The sequence below is a fragment of the Coregonus lavaretus genome, assembly GCF_964263955.1.
Source record: "Coregonus lavaretus genome assembly, contig: HAP1_SCAFFOLD_1670, whole genome shotgun sequence".
Lineage (NCBI taxonomy): Eukaryota > Metazoa > Chordata > Actinopteri > Salmoniformes > Salmonidae > Coregonus > Coregonus lavaretus.
The window spans coordinates 17,098-43,355 of record NW_028166238.1 but is presented as its reverse complement, the minus strand read 5'-3'; the positions used below and the strand labels follow the sequence as shown (position 1 = coordinate 43,355).

At 40.3% G+C, this 26,258-nt stretch overlaps 2 protein-coding genes and 2 pseudogenes across 4 annotated transcripts; all 4 read left to right on the top strand.

The window, feature by feature from the left end:
* Window positions 1–2,756: 2,756 nt before the first annotated feature.
* On the top strand, window positions 2,757–4,386 carry LOC311114944 (T-cell ecto-ADP-ribosyltransferase 1-like; the record flags this gene model as incomplete). The annotated part of the gene is made up of 3 exons (XM_084190164.1): window positions 2,757–2,784; window positions 2,900–2,982; window positions 3,604–4,386. The coding sequence occupies 3 exons, from the start codon at window positions 2,757–2,759 to the stop codon at window positions 4,384–4,386; spliced, it is 894 nt and encodes a 297-aa protein (XP_084046290.1).
* A 5,572-nt stretch (window positions 4,387–9,958) lies between these two features.
* LOC311114943 (ecto-ADP-ribosyltransferase 5-like) lies at window positions 9,959–10,792 on the top strand (annotated as a pseudogene). Its single transcript has one exon. The product of its transcript is annotated as an ecto-ADP-ribosyltransferase 5-like (transcript).
* Window positions 10,793–17,814: 7,022 nt separating this feature from the next.
* On the top strand, window positions 17,815–18,542 carry LOC311114942 (ecto-ADP-ribosyltransferase 5-like; annotated as a pseudogene). The gene has a single exon. The product of its transcript is annotated as an ecto-ADP-ribosyltransferase 5-like (transcript).
* Window positions 18,543–21,691: 3,149 nt separating this feature from the next.
* Window positions 21,692–22,784, top strand: LOC311114941 (ecto-ADP-ribosyltransferase 5-like; the record flags this gene model as incomplete). The annotated part of the gene is made up of 2 exons (XM_084190163.1): window positions 21,692–21,700; window positions 21,981–22,784. The coding sequence occupies 2 exons, from the start codon at window positions 21,692–21,694 to the stop codon at window positions 22,782–22,784; spliced, it is 813 nt and encodes a 270-aa protein (XP_084046289.1).
* Between the last annotated feature and the right edge of the window lie 3,474 nt (window positions 22,785–26,258).

Below are 26,258 nucleotides of genomic sequence, written 5' to 3'. Positions count from 1 at the left end.
TACTTATTTCCTGTTTGTAGCTTCCTGTGTACCAGTAGTAATATTTGGGCTGTATATACAGTTGAAGTCGGAAGTTTACATACACTTAGGTGGAGTCATTAAAACTCGTTTTTCAACCACTCCACACATTTCTTGTTAACAAACTATAGTTTTGACAAGTCGGTTAGGACATCTACTTTGTGCATGACACAAGTCATTTTTCCAACAATTGTTTGCAGACAGATTATTTCACGTATAATTCACTGAATCACAATTCCAGTGGGTCAGAAGTTTACATACACTAAGTTGAGTGTGCCTTTAAACAGCTTGGAAAAATTCAGAAAATGATGTCATGGCTTTAGAAGCTTCTGATAGGCTAATTGACATCATTTGAGTCAATTGGAGGTGTACCTGTGGATGTATTTCAAGGCCTACCTTCAAACTCAGTGCCTCTTTGCTTAACATCATGGGAAAATCAAAAGAAATCAGCCAAGACCTCAGAAAAAAAACTTGTAGACCTCCACAAGTCTGGCTCATCCTTGGGAGTAATTTACAAACGCCTGAAGGTACCATGTTCATACCGCTCAGGAAGGAGACGCGTTCTGTCTCATAGAGATGAACGTACTTTGGTGAGAAAAGTGCAAATCAATCCCAGAACAATAGCAAAGGACCTTGTGAAGATGCTGGAGGAAACAGGTACAAAAGTATCTATATCCACAGTAAAACGAGTCCTATATCGACATAACCTGAAAGGCCGCTCAGCAAGGAAGACGCCACTGCTCCAAAACCGCCATAAAAAAGCCAGACTACGGTTTGCAACTGCACATGGGGACAAAGATCGTACTTTTTGGAGAAATGTCCTCTGGTCTGATGAAACAAAAATATAACTGTTTGGCCATAATGACCATCGTTATGTTTGGAGGAAAAAGGGAGTGCTTGCAAGCCAAAGAACACCATCCCAACCGTGAAGCACGGGGGTGGCAGCATCATGCTGTCAGGGTGCTTTGTTGCAGGAGGGACTGGTGCACTTCACAAAATAGATGCCATTATGAGGAAGGAAAAGTATGTGGATATATTGAAGCAACATCTCAAGACATCAGTCAGGAAGTTAAAGCTTGGTCGCAAATGGGTCTTCGATAATGGACATTGACCCCAAGCATACTTCCAAAGTTGTGGTAAAATGGCTTAAGAACAACAAAGTCAAGGTATTGGAGTGGCCATCACAAAGCCCTGACCTGAATCCTATAGAAAATGTGTGGGCAGAACTGATAAAGCGTGTGTGAGCAAGGAGGCCTACAAACCTGACTCAGTTACACCATCTCTGTCAGGAGGAATGGGCCAAAATTCACCCAACTTATTGTGGGAAGCTTGTGGAAGGCTACCCGAAAGTTTGACCCAAGTTAAACAATTTAAAGGCAATGCTACCAAATACTAATTGAGTGAATGTAAACTTCTGACCCAATGGGAATATGATGAAGGAAATAAAAGCTGAAATAAATCATTCTCTCTACTATTATTCTGACATTTCACATTCTTAAAATAATGTGGTGATCCTAACTGACCTAAGACAGGGAATATTTACTTGGATTAAATGTCAGGAATTGATAATAACTGAGTTCAAATGTATTTGGCTAAGGTGTATGTAAACTTCTGACTTCAACTGTATATAGTAGGGGTCTTTCTTTATCTATGCTGACTGTGAAGAGTTACTCAGAAGTTGTGACAATATCTCCATAGCTTCAGTTTGACAGATTTAAGAGACTAGAAAGAAGAATCAAACCCTTCACATGTTTTATGACAACAAGTTCATATTTCCACACTGTATTTTAGTACAACATAACATATATATACCGGTTACGTCTAATGACACAACTCTCTTTGCACTGATTCCACTGTTCCACATGACATCTACCTACATTAACTATTATACAACTCTATAGCTCTACTCTGTTCCATAGGAGAGAAAGCATCACACAGAAACCTTAGATTCAGGGACAGAGCCAAAGGTGGACGTAATACTAGCTACAGGTACAGCTGTAGTGTTGGTGACAGAGACCTGGGTGGATGTAGTACTAACTACAGGTACAGCTGTAGTGTTGGTGACAGAGACCTGGGTGGATGTAGTACTAACTACAGGTACAGCTGTAGTGTTGGTGACAGAGACCTGGGTGGATGTAGTACTAACTACAGATACAGCTGTAGTTACTTATCTATGTTTTACTTAACACTTTACACACTATTTTCTTAAAAAACTGCATTGGTGGTTAAGGGCTTGTAAGTAAGCATTTCACTGTAATGTCTACATCTGTTGTATTCGGCGCATGTGGCAAATACAATTTTTGGATTTGATTTGATTTGATATACCTCACTATCACTATAAAGATATTACATTGTAATGAAGAACGTGAAGGTAAAGATTTATCCAAATTGAAAGAGAAAGTCACTTTAAGGTTCTCTTTCAGTCGAGACCTCAACGTCACTGTGTGGGATGGATCGTCATTATCACAGCTATAAAAAGAAAGGCATGATTGGGATGACAGAGAGAACTGATACACTGTAAGAAGAGTTTGATTGAAGAGCTCCTTGCATCAATAGTTACTAGTACAGAGTGCAGGTGAGTGCTTCTCCATTTGACAGGATGTGATATTTTATTCCAGTCTTAGGAACAGGTATCACTTGTTGTTGTTGTATCACTTGGGTTGTTGAAATAAGAGTTAACTTTATTTGATTATATACTTTGAACATGCTGTAGATTTGAGGTCAACAACTTCTGCAACATGGGTGGTGGATATTCCTTAATTGATGGTGAGATATTTTTTTAGCAATGACAACCGTTTTGTATGTAGCTGCAACTTATTTGTATGTAAAGGCACAATGGAAATGTTTCTCATCCTTTGACTGGTTGTGTTCTCATATTTAGAGGTGAAGAGCACTGAGAAGAAGAAAAACTACATCTCTGTCTTGGTTTTGATTCTCTGTCTTCACTTTGGACTGGTGACACAGGTACCCTAAGAAAAATACAACCTCAAACCTAATATTTCATTTACCTAGTTTAGTTGATTTACCCTGCTTATAATAAATTATGGCAAATCAGGAAATCAAGTTGAGTTAACAAAACAAGGCAAAAACATATTTGTTACGTTATAAAGTATAAGTTCATACAACTTTACATTTAACACCATCAGGGTTCATTTATATTTTTAAGTTGAACAAGGACTCCTTTTACAGAGATAACTTGAACAAGTTCTCCTTTCACAGAGACAACATTTAAAAAAATAGTGTCCCACGACTGTTTTTTCTGACAAGAAAAGAGTGTCCTTAAATGTTATGGGCAATTCCTGTGAATAGGCTTCATGTTGTTTTGACAACGCCCTGAGCTATGCAGAAAAAACAAATGTCTATCATATTTTTGTCGTCCTGCTTTGGGACTTGGGCGGTGCTATTATTTTGTACTTTCATTTTGCACATTGACATAAACCAACAAACACACAAGTCTACTATTGTTTTCCTCACATTTGGCCTCACAAACTGCGGCCAATAAGGGATCGGTAGACATTTTATCACCCAAGCAAGGACCTGATAGGTCTGTAAGGAGAATGTCCCTTAAGAATGTTACTGTTACAGAAGGAGATTTTCCCACTGGACATGGCAGCTGATTCTGTTGATGACAAATACGATGTCTGCAGAGACGAAGCCTTTAAGAGAGTGGAGAGCTACTTCCTCCCACATGAGAAGAACACCACCACTAACTTCAGAAGAGCCTGGGACATTGCAGAGAAACATGCCTCCACTCCAAAAGATGGTCTGCAAAAAGTGCATTCCATCGCTATGTATTTGTACACAAATAACAAACCCCAACCTCCATCCGAATCCATCTACCTGAACTTCAACGAAGCAGTTAGAGAAGGCAGATATGGGTATGGAACATCATTCCAGTACCATTCCCTGCACTTCTATCTAACTGACGCCATTCAGATTCTCAAACAAAGTCAAACATCATGTTGGACCACCTACCTTAGAACCAATGTAACTTTTGATCAGGATGTTGTCAACAAAGAAATGCGCTTTGGTTATTTTGTCTCAAGTTCTATACATAAGACCTTATACGATTTTGGAGACACGTCCTGCTTTGAGATCAACATATGTTTTGGTGTTAACCTGACATATTACTCTGCCTGTGCAAACGAGGGGGAAGTTTTGATTCCTCCCTATGAGGTATTCAAAGTCACCAACATCCAGATGAAGTCAGCAGTGAATAACCTGTGGTGTAAAGTCGTCTACACTCTAAAGAGCACTGGAAAATGGAAGAGTGACCTGAATTGTAAAGCAATAGATACAGGCTACTGCTACATAAAGCTATTAACTATGTTCATAGTCGCAATAGTGTTCATATATTTACAAAACTAATATAGTGATTTTGTCAGACAGCATAGGCAGCAGCTCTGTAGAGATGAGATGATTATTTGGAATGAAAGAATAAAGTCATCAAAGAAAAGAAATGTAACATACACAACAACTGAAATATTTTATTAAAGAAATGTGAATAAATGATGGTTAATAAGTGATAAGCAGTAATGGGCAGTCACTACTATCATAGGACTTTTATTACTTGTTTTATTCTGTGTTTTTACAGAATTCAACCCTTATAACGCATAGTGTATTTAATGTTTAAAAAATAATCAAAACCGAAATCAGTTATTATTTTATAATAATCTAACTGAAATCAAACCAACCTCAAAAAAGCACTATTACCACCTATCATAGAACCAAAGTGTAATTTGATCAGAACATTGTCATAAAATAAATCGATTTCGGCACCTTCACCTTGAGCACTCTAGGCAGGGGAATAGGCAGAGATTCATTTGGAGCGACGTCCTGCTTTGAGATCTCCACATGTCTTGGAGCTGACATATCATATTACTCTGTATTTGCTTGAGAGAGAGAAGTCTTAATTCCTCCCTATGAGGTATTCACAGTGACCAACATCCAGACGAAGTCACCAGAGAATAAACTATGTTGTGAAGTCGTCTACACACTAGTGAGCAATAGAGTTCATAAGAGCTGAACTGCAAATTGGTGCCAAAATAAATCAGAAAAGCAGTTCATTTATATTTTAATCACAATCAGCAGTACAGCCAATACAGGCTTCATATTGCTGTTTAATTATGTTCTGTATATTACTGATCATTCCTCCCACCAATGTACAAGGAGAAGTAATCTGAAACAAAGGTATCTTTCTCAGCTCTCAGGTGTAACGATCCTGTTAAATGGTTAAACAAGCATTACTTTCTCAGATTAAGATTTTTGGAAATAATATAATGTATGGTAATAGATTGAAATTGAATGTAATTAATTAATTTGTCATTTGATTATATTTTTAGCATGTGCACTCCAGCTTATGTTGAATAAATAAAAACATTGAACATTATTACATCCCATGTCCTATATATCCACTACCTGTACATCAGTTATAATGAGATGAATTTCATCTCACTTGAAGAAAATGAGTTTGTTCTCAGGTTGCAATTAGAATGGACTACAAAGAGATTTAGATTTAAGGAAAGATTCAAAGATCTTGACAAATGAAACCTGAAGCTTCAATCGTCACATCTGAGTGAGATTGTGGCTAACATGGTCAATCTTTACCCATTATTCAACATAGTTGTACAAAGACATTAAACTTAGTTATGGCTTTGAAATGTACTTGAGGCCAAATAGTTAAATCGTAACCAGAGTGATAAGAGAAGAGGAAACTGTCAGAGGGAGATGGGAGGGAGGGAGAGCAGGAGCAGGGTTAGTAGTTTCCTGTGTCTGTGAGGTCAGAGGGAGATGGGAGGGAGGGGGAGCAGTAGCAGGGTTAGTAGTTTCCTGTGTCTGTGAGGTCAGAGGGAGTTCGGAGGGAGGGAGAGCAGTAGAAGGGTTAGTAGTTTCCTGTGTCTGTGAGGTCAGAGGGAGATGGGAGATGGGAGGGCAGTAGCAGGGTTAGTAGTTTCCTGTGTCTGTGAGGTCAGAGGGAGATGGGAGGGAGGGAGAGCAGTAGAAGGGTTAGTAGTTTCCTGTATCTGTGAGGTCAGAGGGAGATGGGAGGGAGGGAGAGCAGTAGAAGGGTTAGTAGTTTCCTGTGTCTGTGAGGTCAGAGGGAGATGGGAGGGAGGGAGAGCAGTAGAAGGGTTAGTAGTTTCCTGTGTCTGTGAGGTCAGAGGGAGATGGGAGGGAGGGAGGGCAGGAGCAGGGTTAGTAGTTTCCTGTGTCTGTGAGGTCAGAGGGAGTTCGGAGGGAGGGAGAGCAGTAGAAGGGTTAGTAGTTTCCTGTGTCTGTGAGGTCAGAGGGAGATGGGAGATGGGAGGGCAGTAGCAGGGTTAGTAGTTTCCTGTGTCTGTGAGGTCAGAGGGAGATGGGAGGGAGGGAGAGCAGTAGAAGGGTTAGTAGTTTCCTGTATCTGTGAGGTCAGAGGGAGATGGGAGGGAGGGAGAGCAGTAGAAGGGTTAGTAGTTTCCTGTGTCTGTGAGGTCAGAGGGAGATGGGAGGGAGGGAGAGCAGTAGAAGGGTTAGTAGTTTCCTGTGTCTGTGAGGTCAGAGGGAGATGGGAGGGAGGGAGGGCAGGAGCAGGGTTAGTAGTTTCCTGTGTCTGTGAGGTCAGAGGGAGATGGGAGGGAGGGAGAGCAGGAGCAGGGTTAGTAGTTTCCTGTGTCTGTGAGGTCAGAGCTCAGTACTGCTCAATCTATCAACCACACCGAGGATAGGACGGTCTCGTTCCAGGCCGACTATTTTGAAGACAGGCTGCAGCCATTAAGACATGGCTGCTGGCCAAGTCATTGACTGTGCTGTTGGGCATCAGATTGCTATAGCACATGATTTGGTTAGCTGATATGTTAAACATCTATCTAAGAGATGTGACATCTGGCAGGCAACTTCAATGTAGTCACCCTGGAACGTGGCCAACCTCATGAGTGGGGTTGGAAGAGAGATGGGGAGTGACTCAGTTACCAAGAAGCTTTCAGCAGCCATCATGTTGACTAGCAGAGACAACAGAGGCCATAGGGTGGCAGTGAACCGTCATAACAACCTACTGACTAAACTGGTGCTTTGACATTAACTGTTGCTTTGACACAAATACAAAACACAATATATCTAAGAGATGGAAAATACAATGAATATCTTATACAGTAATGATGACACCTGCATAGTTACATCTGGGAAACTGAATGACATTTATCTTTGTCAGGTTGTTTGTGTTGTGGTTTTCATCAAACTCAGCCTGATGATGACTGTGTCACACCTTCAAGAGGGCCTCAAACTTTAGTGAGGGTTCTGAGGGGGAAAATATCACCAAATATACCTGTTAGTGGGAAAGAGATCAACAGTAGTCAGAAGTCACCCTGATGATTGACTGATGACTGGTATCATTCCACATTTGATCAAATGTATAATAATTTATGAAATATTTAAATGGACAATGAAGATGTTCTATTATATTCTAGTGTGTCCTTGGGTGTTTGTGCCTTGGGTCCAGTATGGATAAGTTTGTGCCTTGGGCTTTAGTGTGCATGTGTAACAACTTTAATTTGACCTTGCACTCCTTCTAAATAATGCCATTTTTAGGAACTTTCTCAAATGGTCAAGAATACATCATTTAGTGCATTCTGTTCGTAACAGATTTTAGTTTTGGGAACAGAAAACTGTATTGAGATCAAATGTTTCATCGATTAAGAAATGAGCAGAATGTTGGCCCAGTTTCATCTCGCTCCATCTTCTCCCACTGCTGGCCACTGGGCTTCCTCTCATCACCATATTTGGTAGTGAGTGGAAGCCCCCACCGGATGCTTCAGGTTTTTACCCCATGTGACACATCAGTGTTTCCTCTTTTACATGTGCTAGAACTGTAATGCAAGGTGTACTCAGGGCTAAAGTCACCAAGGACCAGAAACACCAGTGATGTGTCATACATGGGTGGTTCCATAACAACAAAACCTGTTATGCGAATTGACATAATAACAGAAAACACAAAAGAAGAGGATTAAGAGGTTTTGCTCATAACTTGGCCTCACAAAAAAGGATACCGTAACGTTGAGTGACCAGAACTGAAGTAACAGGTAAGAATGTAATATATGTACATAACACCTGTACACCCAGTTTTCTACAGATTATTTCACGTGCAAAAGACACTGAAAAGTAATGATTAAAGAATGATAATAGTAGTAACTTTGCCCTCTCACAGAGTATAACACTGGCTTATGAGTGATAAGTAAAAGTGACTAACTAGCGAGAACAAATACATTTGATGGCAGATATTACAAATGTCACATTTACATTTACCGGTAATTTAATTTCAAGTTCTTCCAATTCTACCTCTTAATATCAATATCTTTGGAACAGGCACAGTAAGACCTGAGCTGTGTTCGAATACTCATACTAACCGCACTAACCATACTATTTGTGACGTAAATGGAGTATGTAGTATGCTTATTGGTCATAGTATGGATATATTTAGTATGCCAAAAGTTCCCTGATGTTGTACTACATTAGCCAAAATACAAAGTAAACAAGCAGTGGACACTATTTCCGTGCTTTTGGGGCCCATAATGCAATTCTTCAGAGAATGGGCGTGGCTTCACAGCATTTTCAGATTTTAAGAAAATTGCAGAAAATATGCAGCTGAAGTCCGACGAGAGTGGATACAAATTCATTGCTTTAACTTATTACGACAAATGTTAAGAAAATGTTGAGCAATGTAATAATGTAATGCCTTTTGAAATAAGTGACGTTACATGTTATGTTGGGTGACAATTTCTTAGGTACGCTAGCCTTACGAACCGCATAGCATATCATTACAGCAGTTGATTGTATGTACTGGTATGTTAGCTAGCTACCTAACGTTGGTTGGCTACTAATACATCGAACTTGCCAGTATATTAACTATATGCTATCTAACTAACTTCCCAACATCTATTGACTTTATTATTCACGTCATTCTTAGCTTAGATAAGTGGAATAGTCGTTGTGCGTTCTCAATGAACATTGTTAATGAAGTCGTAAGATGTCTAGCTAGTCATTTGTGATGCTAACAAGCTAGCAAGAACTTGCACAGCAACAGCATCAACTTCCGGTAGACAGGCGAAGTTCTAGTACACTCAGCTGTAAGGATACCGTTCGTTTACAATATACTAAAATTAACTAATAGTATGTAGTATATACTCATTAAGTATGTAGTATACAGTATGTTAGTATAGGTATTCGAACACAGCCCTGTTTTTTTGTTGAAATTAACTGTCCCCTTCTACTTCCTCCTTTCACGTCATTAGATGGAAATCACATGACCTACACACAAAGAAGACAATCACCTTTTCTGTTATTTTTCTGCTTGTTTTGATGGTAATCTTTGCTTTGATTTTCGGCATTCCTAAATCAAAGGTGAGATATTTTACATTTTAATAAAATAAATAAAACAAAAATATATTACATATTCAATTGACAATGTTTGCCCCTACAGTAGATCAGTGTTTCCAAACTGTAGAACAGGTTGCCATAAGTCTAATCAATGGAAACGTTTCCAAACTGTAGAACAGGTTGCCATAAGTCTAATCAATGGAAACGTTTCCAAACTGTAGAACAGGTTGCCATAAGTCTAATCAATGGAAACGTTTCCAAACTGTAGAACAGGTTGCCATGAGTCTAATCAATGGAAACGTTTCCAATCTGTAGAACAGGTTGCCATAAGTCTAATCAATGGAAACGTTTCCAAACTGTAGAACAGGTTGCCATAAGTCTAATCAATGGAAACGTTTCCAAACTGTAGAACAGGTTGCCATAAGTCTAATCAATGGAAACGTTTCCAATCTGTAGAACAGGTTGCCATAAGTCTAATCAATGGAAACGTTTCCAATCTGTAGAACAGGTTGCCATAAGTCTAATCAATGGAATCGTTTCCAAACTGTAGAACAGGTTGCCATAAGTCTAATCAATGGAAACGTTTCAAAAAATGTCACTGTTACAGGATGGAGAAACTCAGAATGGAGGGATTCAAGATGGAGGGATGCAAGAGATTCTACCTCTAGACATGGTCCGTTCTTCTGTTGATGACAAATATGATGGATGCAGAGGTCTAATGTTATGGAAGGTTGAAAACATGTGCCTCTACAATGAGTTAAACCCTAATCCTCAATTCAACACATCCTGGAACATGGCAAAACCACATGCTATACCACATGGAGACCTTTTGAAAACAGAGCATTCCACTGCTATCTATTTGTACACAACAAATCTACCCAGACTGAATTCCAAATCGATCTACCTGGACTTTAACAAAGCAGTTCAAGAGGGCAATTCTGCATACGTGACATCATTCAAGTACCATGCACTGCATTTCTACCTGACTGATGCCATTCAGATTCTTAGAGAAAGACAAGGGGCATGTAAGGAAGCCTTTCACAGAACCAACAAGAAGTTTGATCTGAGTGTTCTCAACCACGAGATCCGTTTCGGCACCTTCGCCGCAAGCTCTTTGAGATCCGACTTAACCAACTTTGGGAATGTGTCTTGCTTTGAGACCCACACTTGCTTTGGCGCTGAGCTAACTTCTTACTCAGCCTTTCCTGAAGATAAATAATTTTTTATTCCACCATATGAGATTTTTGAAGTCACCAAAATCCAGACAAAGTCACCAGTGAATAACCTGTTGTGTAAAGTTGTCTGCACACTAAAGAGCAAAGGAGGAGACAGTGATCTGAATTGCAAATTGATTTTGAGTGGAGGTGAATCCACTGCCGAGATGAAACCAAAGAGAACCAGCCACTATCATCATATACACATTTGAGTGACATTGTGGCTGACATGATAAAGCTTCTTTCACATTACACCATTTTCAAAATCCTTCAAATGTCCTTATGTGCTTGACTCTCATGCATAATGGCTGTACAAAGAAATGATAAGTTAATAATGGCTTTAAAGCTTGCTTCACATTACATGGTTTACAAAATCCTACAGTTTTATTACCTTTCACACTGTGCAAGTCTTGACAGGATTGCACGGTGTCCTGTCAAGTCTAATCTGAAATGAATTATACCAGACATACTGACTCAAGGTCAGTTCTTAATGGGTTGTAAGAATACCAAGAGTGAAAATAAAAGAAAACTGCGAGGGCTCTCTGAGGCTGAGAGAGAGAGTTGGGTGAGAGAGCACTGAGGAGGGTTAGTCGTTTCCTTTGTCTGTGAAGTAAGGGGCCATAAGCCTCTCAGAGTAAGAGTGCTGATTTAGGATCAGTTTCGCCTTTTATATCATAATGAATAAGATCACATGGACAGGGGATCCTAGATCAGGGGACCTGAGCTCCATACTGCTCAATCAACCAATCACAACCAGGAGAGAACAGCATGAAGTTGAGTGGGAGAGACAAAACAAAGATGAATGATACAGCTACAGCATCAATCCTAAACACGTTTTCATGCGAGTGATATTCTGTCTGTTTTTTAAGTACATTGTTCAACTGGCAAAACTGGTTTGAGAGACTCAATGAAGCATAACCGACACACGTTGATAACGTGTGAGAACACTTTAGGCCAAAGGTTAAAAGAGAGAAACGACTATATGTAGGGTACTGTCTGGTATGTTGTTCTACCATAAGAAAAAACACACTGGCCGTGTCCGACTCCCCAAACTAACAAGTAGGCTGATGGATATGCGAAAAGACAACGTTTTATAGTATGTGACATTTCTAATATTGAGTATGCTTTAAATGCCAGGATGTCACTGCATGCTATTGAGGAAGAGAATTGTCACTTCAGACCCAGTTGATAATCAGCTGACAATAAGTTAAGTGGAGACTCTGTACCAAGATTAGAATATGTATTCTCAGTGTGGGTGAGCCTAGTATGTTAGTATTTGTGGCTTACTGCATCCATTTTAACTAGACTGTACATTCTAAATAGCCTCGTAATAACCAGACAGATTACCATGTAGTGAAACATTAATGTGAGAGATCCGGTTGGCTTGCGAGACTACATTCTAAATAGTAAGTTGTATGATCAGAACTCAGTAGTTTTAGTAAGTAGTAGGTAAGACCGATGTCAGACACGGTCTATGGGGTTTGTCTATGAGGCAGGTTGACAATACACATCAAATAGCACAACAATCAAGGATATATTTTAGTCATTGGCCTTTTTTAAATTGATCTGATAAAGGGGTTTTCATATTCATATGACTGTCTCACACTTATTTAGGAGTTGGATTCTGGTGAAACAAATGTTTTATTTGGTATTTGGTATTTTATTAGGATCCCCATTAGCTGTTGCTATAGCAGCAGCTGCTCTTCCTGGGGTCCACACAAAACATGAAACATGACATAATACAGAACATTAATAGACAAGAACAGCTAATGGACAGAACTACATAAAAAAAAAGTTAAGGCACACGTAGCCTACATATCAATACATACACACAAACTATCTAGGTCAAATAAGGGAGAGGCGTTGTGCCGTGAGGTGTTGCTTTATCTGTTTTTTGAAGTAGAGGGTTGAAGATGATTGACAGATGCTTTGGTCTAGGCAGGCTGCAGTGACATGGAGCATTCTTCACATTTACCAGTAGAGGGCAGCATTTCAAATAACCAGCTAAAGTAATGATTGACAGAGAAAGCTTAGACTAGGGTTATTCAAATCCAGTCTCACACAGTAGGGATCAGTTCAGTGATTGCCTAAATTCAACACACCTGGTCTTCCAGGTCGGTTAAATTTAAAACAAGAAGTTCCTGCGGCGCTCCAGGAACGAGTGCCTATAGGGCATGTCTGGTGGTCCCTCTCCTCAGGGACCACCAGACAACCCTCTCCTCAGGGACCACCAGACAACCCTCTCCTCAGGGACCACCAGACAGGAACACCTGCATCAATTAGTCAAGGGGTTGATGGTTAGTAGACTGAGTCAGGTGTGTCAGATTAGGGCTAAAACTAAAATGTGAAACGTCTGGTGGTCCCTGAGGAGAGGGTTGGGAAACCCTGGACTGGGGGCCTCAAGCTTCACTGTAGTGCTGTATTCCTTTATTATGGGTAATTGATTGATTCAAGTGGTATTTTGGCTTTTAGTATTCAAGGCCTGAATCAGTCCCTGTTTAGAGGGGAAGGATGATGATGATGAGATCAGCAGTGGTGTTGATGATGTTAGTCATGTTCTCAAATAGATCAGTATGAAAGAAGTGTGAACAAACAACTCTCAGAAGTCACTTGGTGTTTACTGCATGCATGTGTGTGTGTGTGTGTGTGTGAGTGTGTGTGCGTTTGTATGTGTGTGTGTGTGTGTGTGTGTGTGTGTGTGTGCGTGTGCGTGTGTGTGTGCGTTTGTTTGTATGTACAGTATTGGACAAACATTTGCACACACCTACTCATTCCAGGGTTTTTCTTATTTTTACTATGTTCTACATTGTAGAATAATAGTGAAGACATCAAAACTATGAATTAACACACATGGAATCATGTAGTAACCAAAAAAGTGTTAAACAAATCAAAATATATTTTAGATTTCAGATTCTTCTAAGTAGCCACCCTTTGACTTGATGACAACTTTGCACACTCTTGGCATTTTCTCAATCAGCTTCACCTGGAATGCTTTTCCTACAGTCTTGAAGGAGTTCCCACATATTTTGAGCACTTGTTGGCTGCTTTTCCTTCACTCTGCAGTCCAACTCATCCCAAACCATCTCAATTGGGTTGAGGTCGGTTAATTGTGGAGGCCAGGTCATCTGATGCAGCACTCCATCACTCTCCTTCTTCGTCAAATAGCCCTTACACAGCCTGGAGGTGTGTTGGGTCATTGTCCTGTTTAAAAACAAATGATAGTCCCACTAAGCGCAAACAAGAAGGGATGGCCTCTCGCTGCAGAATGCTGTGGTAGCCATGCTGGTTAAGTGAATTCTAAATAAATCACCGACAGTATCACCAGCAAAGCACCCCCACACCATCACACCTCCTCCTTCATGCTTCACGGTGGGAACCACACATGCTGAGATCATCCGTTCACCTAGTCTGCATCTCACAAAGACACGGCGGTTGGAACCAAAAATCAAAGATGGAAAGAAATTCCACAGATTAACTTTTAGCAAGGCACACCTGTTAATTGAAATGCATTCCAGGTGACTACCTCATGAAGCTGGTTGAGAGAATGCCAAGACTGTGCAAATCTGTCATCAAGGCAAAGGGTGGCTATTTGAAGAATCTCAAATATAAAACATATGTTGATTTGTTTAACACTTTTTTGGTTACTACATGATTCCATACGAGTTATTTCATAGTTTTGATGTCTTCACTATTATTCTACAAGAAATGTGTGGCGTGGTTGAAAAACGAGTTTTAATGACTCCAACCTAAGTGTATGTTAACTTCCGACTTCAACTGTATTTGTATACATATAACAAACCCTAACCTCAACAAAGCAGTTAGAGAAGGAAGATATGGGTATGGAACATCACTCCAGTACCATTCCCTGCACTTCTATCTAACTGACGCCGTTCAGATTCTCAAACAAAGTCAAACAACATGTAGGACCACCTACCGTAGAACCAAGGTGTATTTTGATCGGAATGTTCTAAACAAAGAGATCCGTTTCGGATTCTTTGCCTCCAGTTCTTTAAATAAGTCATTACATATTTTTGCAACACGTCCTGCTTTGAGATCAACACAGGTGTTGGTGCTAACCTGACATATTACTCTGCCTATATCAATGAGAGTGAGGTTTTAATCCCGTCCTATGAGGTCTTTAGAGTCACTGATGTCCAGACAAACATGTGGTGTGATGTCATCTATACACTGAAGAGCACTGGAATATCTAAGAGCAACATGAACTGCAGATGGGTTTACAATGGAGCAGATCCAAACCTGAGAAGCAGCTTTGATACATTAATCAGAGCATCAGACACAGGCTACATAATGCTCTTTATTGTGTTGATAACTACTATATATCACTAATCATTCCATCCAGAAACAATGATGCAATTACTACAATGATGAGGAATCTAAACCACTTTCCATATCTTAGTTGTAATGATCCTGTTAAGAAAATCTTGCTTTGCTTGTAAATGTATGTTTTTTCTTTCTTGACATTGTCATTGTTTTAAAATATTGAAATAAAGGAGCCTATAAATTTGCCCTTCAGCTTTTGTTGAAAGCAATAAAGAAAAGCATTGAGAATGATTACATATCATGTCATCTTTATACACTGTAGATCTGTTATTAACCTATAGAGCCAGCTCTCTGACCAAGTATCAGTAGACATGGGCGGTGTGTTCAATAGGGCGATATGGGCGACGCACTGCCAAACGGGAAAAGGAAGGGATTTTTTTTCTAATCAATTATATCATGGCAACAGTAGTTCAGTGTTCACGTCTGATCTGCCAGCCACTAAATGTCCAATCAGGCTAAAGTCGTGCTTCAAATGTCCCCGCCCGTTTTGGGGCGATTTCAGTCAGGTTGAAAATCGCCCAGAAGTCTCTCATAGCCTCTAATGTAAAACATTTTTTTTTCAAATTTCTGAGCTTTCAATACATTCTCTATGGGTGTCTGAGGGCATGCACTTACGCGCTTTCGTCATACGTAACGTAACGTAACCATGAACGGCAGACAGCAACGCTTGGACAGCGACTGGTGTAACCGACATGCACCATCTTTCAGAAAAGATTAAGAAAAATGAGCTTTCAAAGACCCACATTGATAGCTGTTTGAGATTGTCTGCTTTGGTGAGAGTGAATATTGCCACTCAACTGGATGAGGGATACAGGCTAGCTGTCCGCCGCCACAACGATGAGGTTAGCAACAGCAGAGTCGTGAACACTGTCTACGAGAATCGAGACGACCTCATAGAATGTTTTGAAGCCATCCGGACGGGTTCATTGGGTTCATTTGACCAGCCCACCGTACCAGAAGCTACAGAATAAGGACATCGATGCTGTCTTTATCAAACGTGCCCTCGACAGCTTCGCAAGCAGTGTGCAAGCCATAAGGTAAGATAAAGATTAAACAATATCATTCAATCTTTCTCAAAGCAGAGCTTTATTTGAAAATGTATGCATGAAAGGAGACTGCATTTGTGTTTGAAATTACATTATTGTCATTATATATGGCCAGTGGTGTAATCTATCTTATTTTATATACTATGTGTACTGTACAGTGGTGCTCATAAGTGTATGAACACATTCTAAAGCTGACTAAAAAGAGGAATAAAAAAATAAAAAAATCATCTTTTGGAAATTGATCTTAATGACTTAATTAAAAAAGTTGGAAAATCCAACCTTTAAGGACACCAATTTTCTTTTCTTTTTTATTCCTCTTTTTAGTCAACTTTAGCATGGGATCATAAGCTTATGAGCACCACTGTATACTGTGCTGAACATCCAGGCTATGTGAGACACAAAGGCTAACTTAAACACTAAAGACTTTATGCATCCCTGCCCATTTTAAGTGGAACTGAAGTATTTGTACTATACATGGATACATTGCATATACCTGTGCATCACATAGACAACAATACTGTACAAAGCCAACAAACACATTGGTCTGTTTGCCTTCAGGGACTCCTCTCAACAGCAGCTGCAAGAAGCAACAGGAGCCAAAAGACCCAGAACAGCTTTGAGAGAAGAGGAGAAGCAGAGGCTGTCTGAAGAGGTCTGCAACACCATCCTGGATCACACCAAAGAAAGGTTCTCTTTCTCTGGCCACCTTGTGAGTGCTACCTTACTGCAAGCAGACATGTTTGAAAGGTACTGCCATTCAAAAAAATAAAAAATCTGTTCATGTTCATTTTTACAAATCTATACAATTGGCCAGAATATGGTTGTTCATATTTACAAATCTATACAATTGGCCAGAATATGGTTGTTCATTTTTACAAAGCCATACATATTGTTTATGCAGTGTTGAGGAATGTGAAAGAACACCCTTGATTATTTTTACTGTGATAACTTATTTTGCTTTTGTAAGCCAACACTTTTGAGATCAGTCAATAAATGCTTCTGGTATTGACTTATATGCTGCCCCTGTCTTCATGTTGTTGCTGGACATATCTTTTTAAAAATGTGTGTAGGTCACCTAAATCATCAGAAAAATTGCCCCTCCTGAGAATTTTTTCAGGAGCCGCCACTGTCAGTAGATCTTTTCAGACAGTCTGCAGACAGGAAACCTGAAGTCTTCTACAAAACTATATCGGGCTCCAGTTCTGGTAAATTCACCACTAAGATCATTGTAACTGAATGAAGAAGATGATGGTCACACATCCTCAAAGAGCCACAAACATTTTCATAAATGTGGTTCTGTTTAAACTAAACACACCTTTTCCTGGACATTTGCCAAATAGCAACCAGTGGTCATCCATAACTTTGTTGCAACCTGAGTGTCCGTAATCATGACTGACCAGTGACCACACAGTGCAGTGGGAGAGTTTGGGGTCATGAAGTGTATGTCTGTTAATGGGACTGTTTATCTCTGTAGAGATACCTTATAAAAGAGGCAGGCAACCCTGGTCCTGGAGTTCCATAGACACATGATGTTTTTGATTTAACCAACCTGGAAGACCAGGTGTGTTGAACTTAGGCAATCACTGAACTGATCATTTAACTCAGTTGGTCTGGTGTGGAGCCTAGTTGGGGCAACACCCTGCGGCACTCCAGGAACAGGGTTGCTGACCCCTGCCTTATAAGGTGGTGGAGTAATGCAAACCGTTGAGTGTGGAATGTGAGCTTTCTGACACAAGCTCTATTGAATGGCTATTACACCTAAAAACAAGTCAGTGGCCTTGTGGATTTGACCCAGCTACCTTTCGGTTACTGTCCCAACGCTCTTAACCACCAGGCTATCTAACTACATGCACAATGAGGTGAACACAGTCTACCTCCCACGTGAGAAAAATACAAATTCAGACTTCAATAATGCCCTGAACAAAGCAGGACAAAAGGCCAAACCATCTATCCATGAACTGAAAAAATAACATTCCATGGCTATATATGTGTACACAAATGAAAAGCCCAATATCTACCTGGACTTCAACAGACAAGTTAGAGATGGTAGATCTAATTATGGGACAGCATCACTCCAGTATCATTCCCTCCACTTCTATCTAACTGAGGCCATTCAAATGCTCAAAGGAAGTCAAACAACATGTATGACCACCTACCGTAGAACCAACGTTTATTTTGATCAAAACGTTATTAACAAAATTATCTGTTTCGGCAGCTTCGCCTCGAGCACTCCAGACCTGAAAATAGGCAGAGATTCATTTGGAACGACGTCCTGCTTTGAGATCTCCACATTTTGGAGCTGACATATCATATTACTCTGTATTTACTGGAGAGAGAGAGAAGTCTTAATTCCTCCCTATGAGGTATTCACATCCAGACGAAGTCACAAGAGAATAACTTGTGGTGTGAAGTCATCTACACACTAGTGAACACTGGAGTTCAGAGTGACTTGAAGTGCAAGTTGCAAAATGGAGCAAAATCAAACATGAGAAGCAGCTTTTCTGCATTCAACCGCACATCAGGAAAAGGCTACATAACGCTCTATATTATGTTGATAATTACTGTATATCACTGATCATTCCCCCACTAATGTACAATTAAGTAATCTGTAAAAACAAAAAGGTCACGTTCCTTCTTTCAGTTGTAATGATCCTGTTAAAAACTGTTTAACCCACATTGCTTGCTCAGATTCAGATCAAGGTTATATTTCTTGATATTGTATTGCAATTTGTTGACATTGAATAGAATCGTAATTTGTGATTTGTTGAAATGGAACTTGTATTGAAACCAACAAAGAAAAGCATTAAGCATTATAATGACATCTCATGTCCTCTTGATCCACTATGTGTAAATCTGGTATAAACCTACAGAGGATAATATTCCATCTCATTAAAAGCAACTTCACAACTTCACTTCATTAGCTGAACCAGCCTCTAGCAACTACCTCACCTAGTTAGCTATATGGCTAATATGATCGACATTGTCATTCCATTTACATGCAGGTAGCAAATACAGAAAAACATATTGTTGACTTTCAAATAAATAATTAGAGGAGTCTCGAGTACCGCAGCGGTCTGTGGCATCACAGTGCTGAGGCGCCACCGCAGCCTGGGGTTTGATCCGGAGGGGGCTTTCCCTGGCTCATCACACTCTAGCGACTCCTTGTGGCGGGTCGGGCCCTGCAACCTGACTTCGGATGTCAGTCGAATGGTGTTTCCTCCGACACATTGGTGAGGTTGACTTCCGGGTTAAGCAAGCAGTGTGTTAAGAAGTAAGTGGCTAGGCGGGTCATGTTTCGGGGGATGCATGTCTCGACCTTTGCCTCTCCCGAACCAATTGAGGAGTTGCAGTGACGAGACAAGGTCGTAACTAGAAACTTGGGAGAAAATGGTGAAAAACTATAATTTCAAACAAAACAATAATTAGAAAACAATACACATAGTTTTACAGAGAAGTAACACTTAGTCATGGCTTTGAAATAAACTTGAGGCCAAATAGTAACAAGTAGGCTGGCTAACCAGAGAGAGAAGATGTGGCTGTCAGAGGGAGGGAGGGAGGGAGGGAGGGAGGGAGGGAGGGAGGGAGGGAGGGAGGGAGGGAGAGCAGGAGCATGTTTAGTAGTTTCCTGTGTCTTTAAGGTCAGAACTCAGTACAGCTCAATCTGTCAACTACAATGAGGAGAGAGTGGTCTCATTCCAGGCCAACTATATTGCAGTCAGGCTGCACACAACAACCAATGGGCATCATATTGCTCTATCATACGATGTGGTTAACTGATATGTTAAACACCTGTCCAGGAGTTGTGAGATCTGGAAGGCGACTTCAATGTAGTCAGCCTGGAATGTGGCCAACCTGATGATTGGGGTTGGATGAGAGATGAGGACAGACTTGGTTATGAAGGAAGCTTTCAGCAGCCATCTTGTTGACTAGCAGAGACAACAGACGCCATAGGGTGGCAGTGAACTGTCATAACATCTACTGTCTATCCACTGGTTACTTTGACACTAACTGTTGCTTTGTCACTACTATAACTACTTTAACAATTAAGATGTTCTATTTTATTCTATTCTATTCAAAATAGGATACTTGATTCTGCCACAAAATAGAAAACTTAATCAAGAAATGGCTGGAACTCAGTGACGTCATTACCAGTCACACAACTTGAGAGACAATGACCATGACAACTGACTGACCACACGGTGCAGTGGTTGACTTGGGGTTGAAGGGAACGTAAGAAAGACAGAAAGGTGGAACGTTAAGTCTTTCTCAGCAGCATCACTTTTAGTTGGAAATGGCCCTGTGGTGAACCAAGGTAGAGCTGTGTACATCCTCATGCGTGTTTACGTGTGCAGACATGAAGATCTGCATGACTTTGTTCACATATTATCTTGGTGCTTCAGTGTGGGAACATCGTTTGTGGTCATATCTGCTTGTCATCACTTTTAGTTGGAAATGGCCCTGTGGTGAACCAAGGTAGAGCTGTATACATCCTCATGCATGTTTACGTGTGCAGACATGAAGATCTGCATGACTTTGTTCACATATTATCTTGGTGCTTCAGTGTGGGAACATGGTTTGTGGTCATGTCTGCTTGTAAAGTGAGATCTCTGACCAGGTATATTAGATCTTAGCAGACAGTCTGCAAAACACAAGTCCTGAAGCGGAACAATAGAGGAATCTGCATACAGTCTACCCACACTCGTCACTCTCTGTCTCTGTCTCGATTTTGCTGCTTCCTCTGGTTGAGGTCTCATTCTGTCCTTCTGTTTCTTCTTCTTCATCTTCCTTGTCTGTGTTACCATTGCTCCGATGAGAGACTGGAGGAGTCACCAGGTTATACTGACTAGGCTCATTCACGACACATCTTAAGATATGGTGAACAAGTGGGTAGTGGTAATTATTATTGTTTTTGTGCCGGAAGCATTGGCGTTGACCCTGGGTCTTAACTATGGACTGGTGAGATAATTTTTATTTTATCCATATGCAACTGTCATTATTGTCTGCCCCTAAAGATTAGGGGTTCCCGAATTGTCGGCACAAACTATAGTGGAATATTGTTTACTGCATCAAATAGTTTTCATTCTTAATTAATTATTTGATATGTAAAGCTTCATAGTTTGATCATCTATATTGACATCAGACATGAGTTTAAATACTTGAAAAATCATTTAAAATACTTTGAGTGTTTTCTTGAGTCTGCTTGAAGTACCAGATGGGACATTTCTATTGGTTTATTGAGACAGGCAGGCTCAAAATGGCTCAGATAAAATATTTGAACTTATTTTTTGTTCCTGTACTGTCTGTTGAGTATATCTGATATGAGAGAATATACATAAAAGGGTGGTTCCATGAATGTGGTCCTCTGTAGCTCAGCTGGTAGAGCACGGCGCTTGTAACGCCAAGGTAGTGGGTTCGATCCCCGGGACCACCCATACACAAAAATGTATGCACGCATGACTGTAAGTCGCTTTGGATAAAAGCGTCTGCTAAATGGCATATTATTATTATTATTATTATTATTATAATAGAGGTCCTTTTGGGTAATTCAGTGAAAAATAACTATTTATTTCACCAAATTTTAACATTCTGTCATAAAGAACACGTGTTTAACTTAAAGAAACAACAATGTGTTTTCCCATCTCCAGAGGTTAAAGTAAGGAAAATTACTATAAAAGGTGACAATAAAAGTAACAGGGTGGACAATTTCATTTTAAATCAGCCATAATGCCGCTTGTGACTGTGGAAATGGAAGCTTGTTGTGAGCGATAGAGAATGGGAATTTAAAAAAGATAGTCTGTTTAGTTAGAGTGTAGCTGTATTTGATTCAACTGTTCAATTGAGGGTTTTATCAAAATGTACACACAATGTTACAAGGACATAAAAGGCACTTTATTTATGGAACGACCCAAATCTAATGCACAAAAGAGTTAGCAGACATTGTTCTCAAGGGGAGAAAAAGAGAACTGGTAAGTCTTATGAAGTAATGTATTGAAACTAAAATTTACTTTTACAGAAGCCTTTCCCACAGGATATGGCCCCTAACTCTATTGATGATCAATACGTCGGCTGCAGTAACGAGATGCACAATGAGGTGAACACAGTCTACCTCCCACGTGAGAAAAATACAAATTCAGACTTCAATAATGCCTGGAACAAAGCAGGACAAAAGGCCAAACCATCTATCCATGAACTGGAAAAAGAACATTCCATGGCTATATATGTGTACACAAATGAAAAGCCCAATATCTACCTGGACTTCAACAGACAAGTTAGAGATGGTAGATCTAATTATGGGACAACATCATTCCAGTACCATTCCCTGCACTTCTATCTAACTGAGGCCATTCAAATGCTCAAAAGAAGTCAAACAACATGTAGGACCACCTACCGTAGAACCAACGTGTATTTTGATCAGGAGGTTGTCAACAAAAATATCAGTTTTGGCACCTTCACCTCGAGCACTCTAGTTAAGGAAATAGGCAGAGATTCATTTGGAGCGACGTCCTGCTTTGAGATCTCCACATGTCTTGGAGCTGACATATCATATTACTCTGTATTTACTGGAGAGAGAGAAGTCTTCATTCCTCCCTATGAGGTATTCACAGTGACCAACATCCAGACGAAGTCACAAGAGAATAAACTATGTTGGGAAGTCGTCTACACACTAGTGAACACTGGAGTTCAGACTGACTTGAATTGCAAGTTGCAAAATGGAGCAAAACCAAACATGAGAAGCAGCTTTTCTGCATTCAACCGCGCATCAGGAAAATGCTACATAACGCTCTATATTATGTTGATAATTACTGTATATCACTGATCATTACCCCACTAATGTACATTTAAGTCATCTGTAAAAACAAAAAGGTCACATTCCTTTTTTCAGTTGTAATGATCCTGTTAAAAACTGTTTAACCCACATTGCTTGCTCAGATTCAGATCAAGGTTATATTTCTTGATATTGTATTGCAATTTGTTGACATTGAATAGAATCGTAATTTGTGATTTGTTGAAATGGAGCTTGAATTGAAACCAATAAAGAAAAGCATTAAGCATTATAATGACATCTCATGTCCTCTTGATCCACTATGTGTAAATCTGGTATAAACCTACAGAGGATAATATTCCATCTCATTAAAAGCAACTTCACAACTTCACTTCATTAGCTGAACCAGCCTCTAGCAACTACCTCACCTAGTTAGCTATATGGCTAATGTGATCGACATTGTCATTCTATTTACATGCAGGTAGCAAATACAGAAAAACATATTGTTGACTTTCAAATAAATAATTAGAGGAGTCTCGAGTACTGCAGCGGTCTGTGGCATCACAGTGCTGAGGCGCCACCGCAGCCTGGGGTTTGATCCGGAGGGGGCTTTCCCTGGCTCATCACACTCTAGCGACTCCTTGTGGCGGGTCGGGCCCTGCAACCTGACTTCGGATGTCAGTCGAATGGTGTTTCCTCCGACACATTGGTGAGGTTGACTTCCGGGTTAAGCAAGCAGTGTGTTAAGAAGTAAGTGGCTAGGCGGGTCATGTTTCGGGGGATGCATGTCTCGACCTTTGCCTCTCCCGAACCAATTGAGGAGTTGCAGTGATGAGACAAGGTCGTAACTAGCAACTTGGGAGAAAATGGTGAAAAACTATAATTTCAAACAAAACAATAATTAGAAAACAATACACATAGTTTTACAGAGAAGTAACACTTAGTCATGGCTTTGAAATAAACTTGAGGCCAAATAGTAACAAGTAGGCTGGCTAACCAGAGAGAGAAGATGTGGCTGTCAGAGGGAGGGAGGGAGGGAGGGAGGGAGGGAGAGCAGGAGCATGTTTAGTAGTTTCCTGTGTCTTTAAGGTCAGAACTCAGTACAGCTCAATCTGTCAACTACAATGAGGAGAGAGTGGTCTCATTCCAGGCCAACTATATTGCAGTCAGGCTGCACACAACAACCAATGGGCATCATATTGCTCTATCATACGATGTGGTTAACTGATATGTTAAACACCTGTCCAGGAGTTGTGAGATCTGGAAGGCGACTTCAATGTAGTCAGCCTGGAATGTGGCCAACCTGATGATTGGGGTTGGATGAGAGATGAGGACAGACTTGGTTATGAAGGAAGCTTTCAGCAGCCATCTTGTTGACTAGCAGAGACAACAGACGCCATAGGGTGGCAGTGAACTGTCATAACATCTACTGTCTATCCACAGATTACTTTGACACTAACTGTTGCTTTGTCACTACTATAACTACTTTAACAATTAAGATGTTCTATTTTATTCTATTCTATTCAAAATAGGATACTTGATTCTGCCACAAAATAGAAAACTTAATCAAGAAATGGCTGGAACTCAATGACGTCATTACCAGTCACACAACTTGAGAGACAATGACCATGACAACTGACTGACCACACGGTGCAGTGGTTGACTTGGGGTTGAAGGGAACGTAAGAAAGACAGAAAGGTGGAACGTTAAGTCTTTCTCAGCAGCATCACTTTTAGTTGGAAATGGCCCTGTGGTGAACCAAGGTAGAGCTGTGTACATCCTCATGCGTGTTTACGTGTGCAGACATGAAGATCTGCATGACTTTGTTCACATATTATCTTGGTGCTTCAGTGTGGGAACATGGTTTGTGGTCATATCTGCTTGTCATCACTTTTAGTTGGAAATGGCCCTGTGGTGAACCAAGGTAGAGCTGTATACATCCTCATGCATGTTTACGTGTGCAGACATGAAGATCTGCATGACTTTGTTCACATATTATCTTGGTGCTTCAGTGTGGGAACATGGTTTGTGGTCATGTCTGCTTGTAAAGTCAGATCTCTGACCAGGTATATTAGATCTTAGCAGACAGTCTGCAAAACACAAGTCCTGAAGCGGAACAATAGAGGAATCTGCATACAGTCTACCCACACTCGTCACTCTCTGTCTCTGTCTCGATTTTGCTGCTTCCTGTGGTTGAGGTCTCATTCTGTCCTTCTGTTTCTTCTTCTTCATCTTCCTTGTCTGTGTTACCATTGCTCCGATGAGAGACTGGAGGAGTCACCAGGTTATACTGACTAGGCTCATTCACCACACATCTTAAGATATGGTGAACAAGTGGGTAGTGGTAATTATTATTGTTTTTGTGCCGGAAGCATTGGCGTTGACCCTGGGTCTTAACTATGGACTGGTGAGATAATTTTTATTTTATCCATATGCAACTGTCATTATTGTCTGCCCCTAAAGATTAGGGGTTCCCGAATTGTCGGCACAAACTATAGTGGAATATTGTTTACTGCATCATATAGTTTTCATTCTTAATTAATTATTTGATATGTAAAGCTTCATAGTTTGATCATCTATATTGACATCAGACATGAGTTTAAATACTTGAAAAATCATTTAAAATACTTTGAGTGTTTTCTTGAGTCTGCTTGAAGTACCAGATGGGACATTTCTATTGGTTTATTGAGACAGGCAGGCTCAAAATGGCTCAGATAAAATATTTGAACTTATTTTTTGTTCCTGTACTGTCTGTTGAGTATATCTGATATGAGAGAATATACATTAAAGGGTGGTTCCATGAATAGAGGTCCTTTTGGGTAATTCAGTGAAAAATAACTATTTATTTCACCAAATTTTAACATTCTGTCATAAAGAACACGTGTTTAACTTAAAGAAACAACAATGTGTTTTCCCATCTCCAGAGGTTAAAGTAAGGAAAATTACTATAAAAGGTGACAATAAAAGTAACAGGGTGGACGATTTCATTTTAAATCAGCCATAATGCCGCTTGTGACTGTGGAAATGGAAGTATCGTATCTGACGATTATGTCTTTGTCAAATGTTTTTCATGACGGAATGGAATGTTGGTTGTTCAGGCCAGAGGGGGGAGGTTTTATGATGTTATTTGAAATGTGCCGCTTGGAGGGTGACGGCCGAGGGGAGACTGGTGATTGGCCAGAAGAAGGGAGTAGCCCCTCCCTTTGCATTGTTTATAAATAGGGGGTAAACGATTAGACGGCAGAACGACCATATCAATCTGGGGAGTCGTTCTCCGGGCAACGCGTGTCTGTAATTTATGCTGTAACCTCGTGGTATGAATAAAAACTTCTGACACGATGCAGCATAACGGACTTTTTGTTGACAGCGATAATGGCCACCATTCATCATATACGACATAATGGCGCCCAACGTGGGGCCTGGGTTTGCGTCTCCTCCTTGTTTCAGTCAACCGCCGGCCTAACTCTCTCTGAGGGAAAAGGGTGAGTGTTCTTACCGCTTCGGAGGTTGTTAGATTGGATATGATTT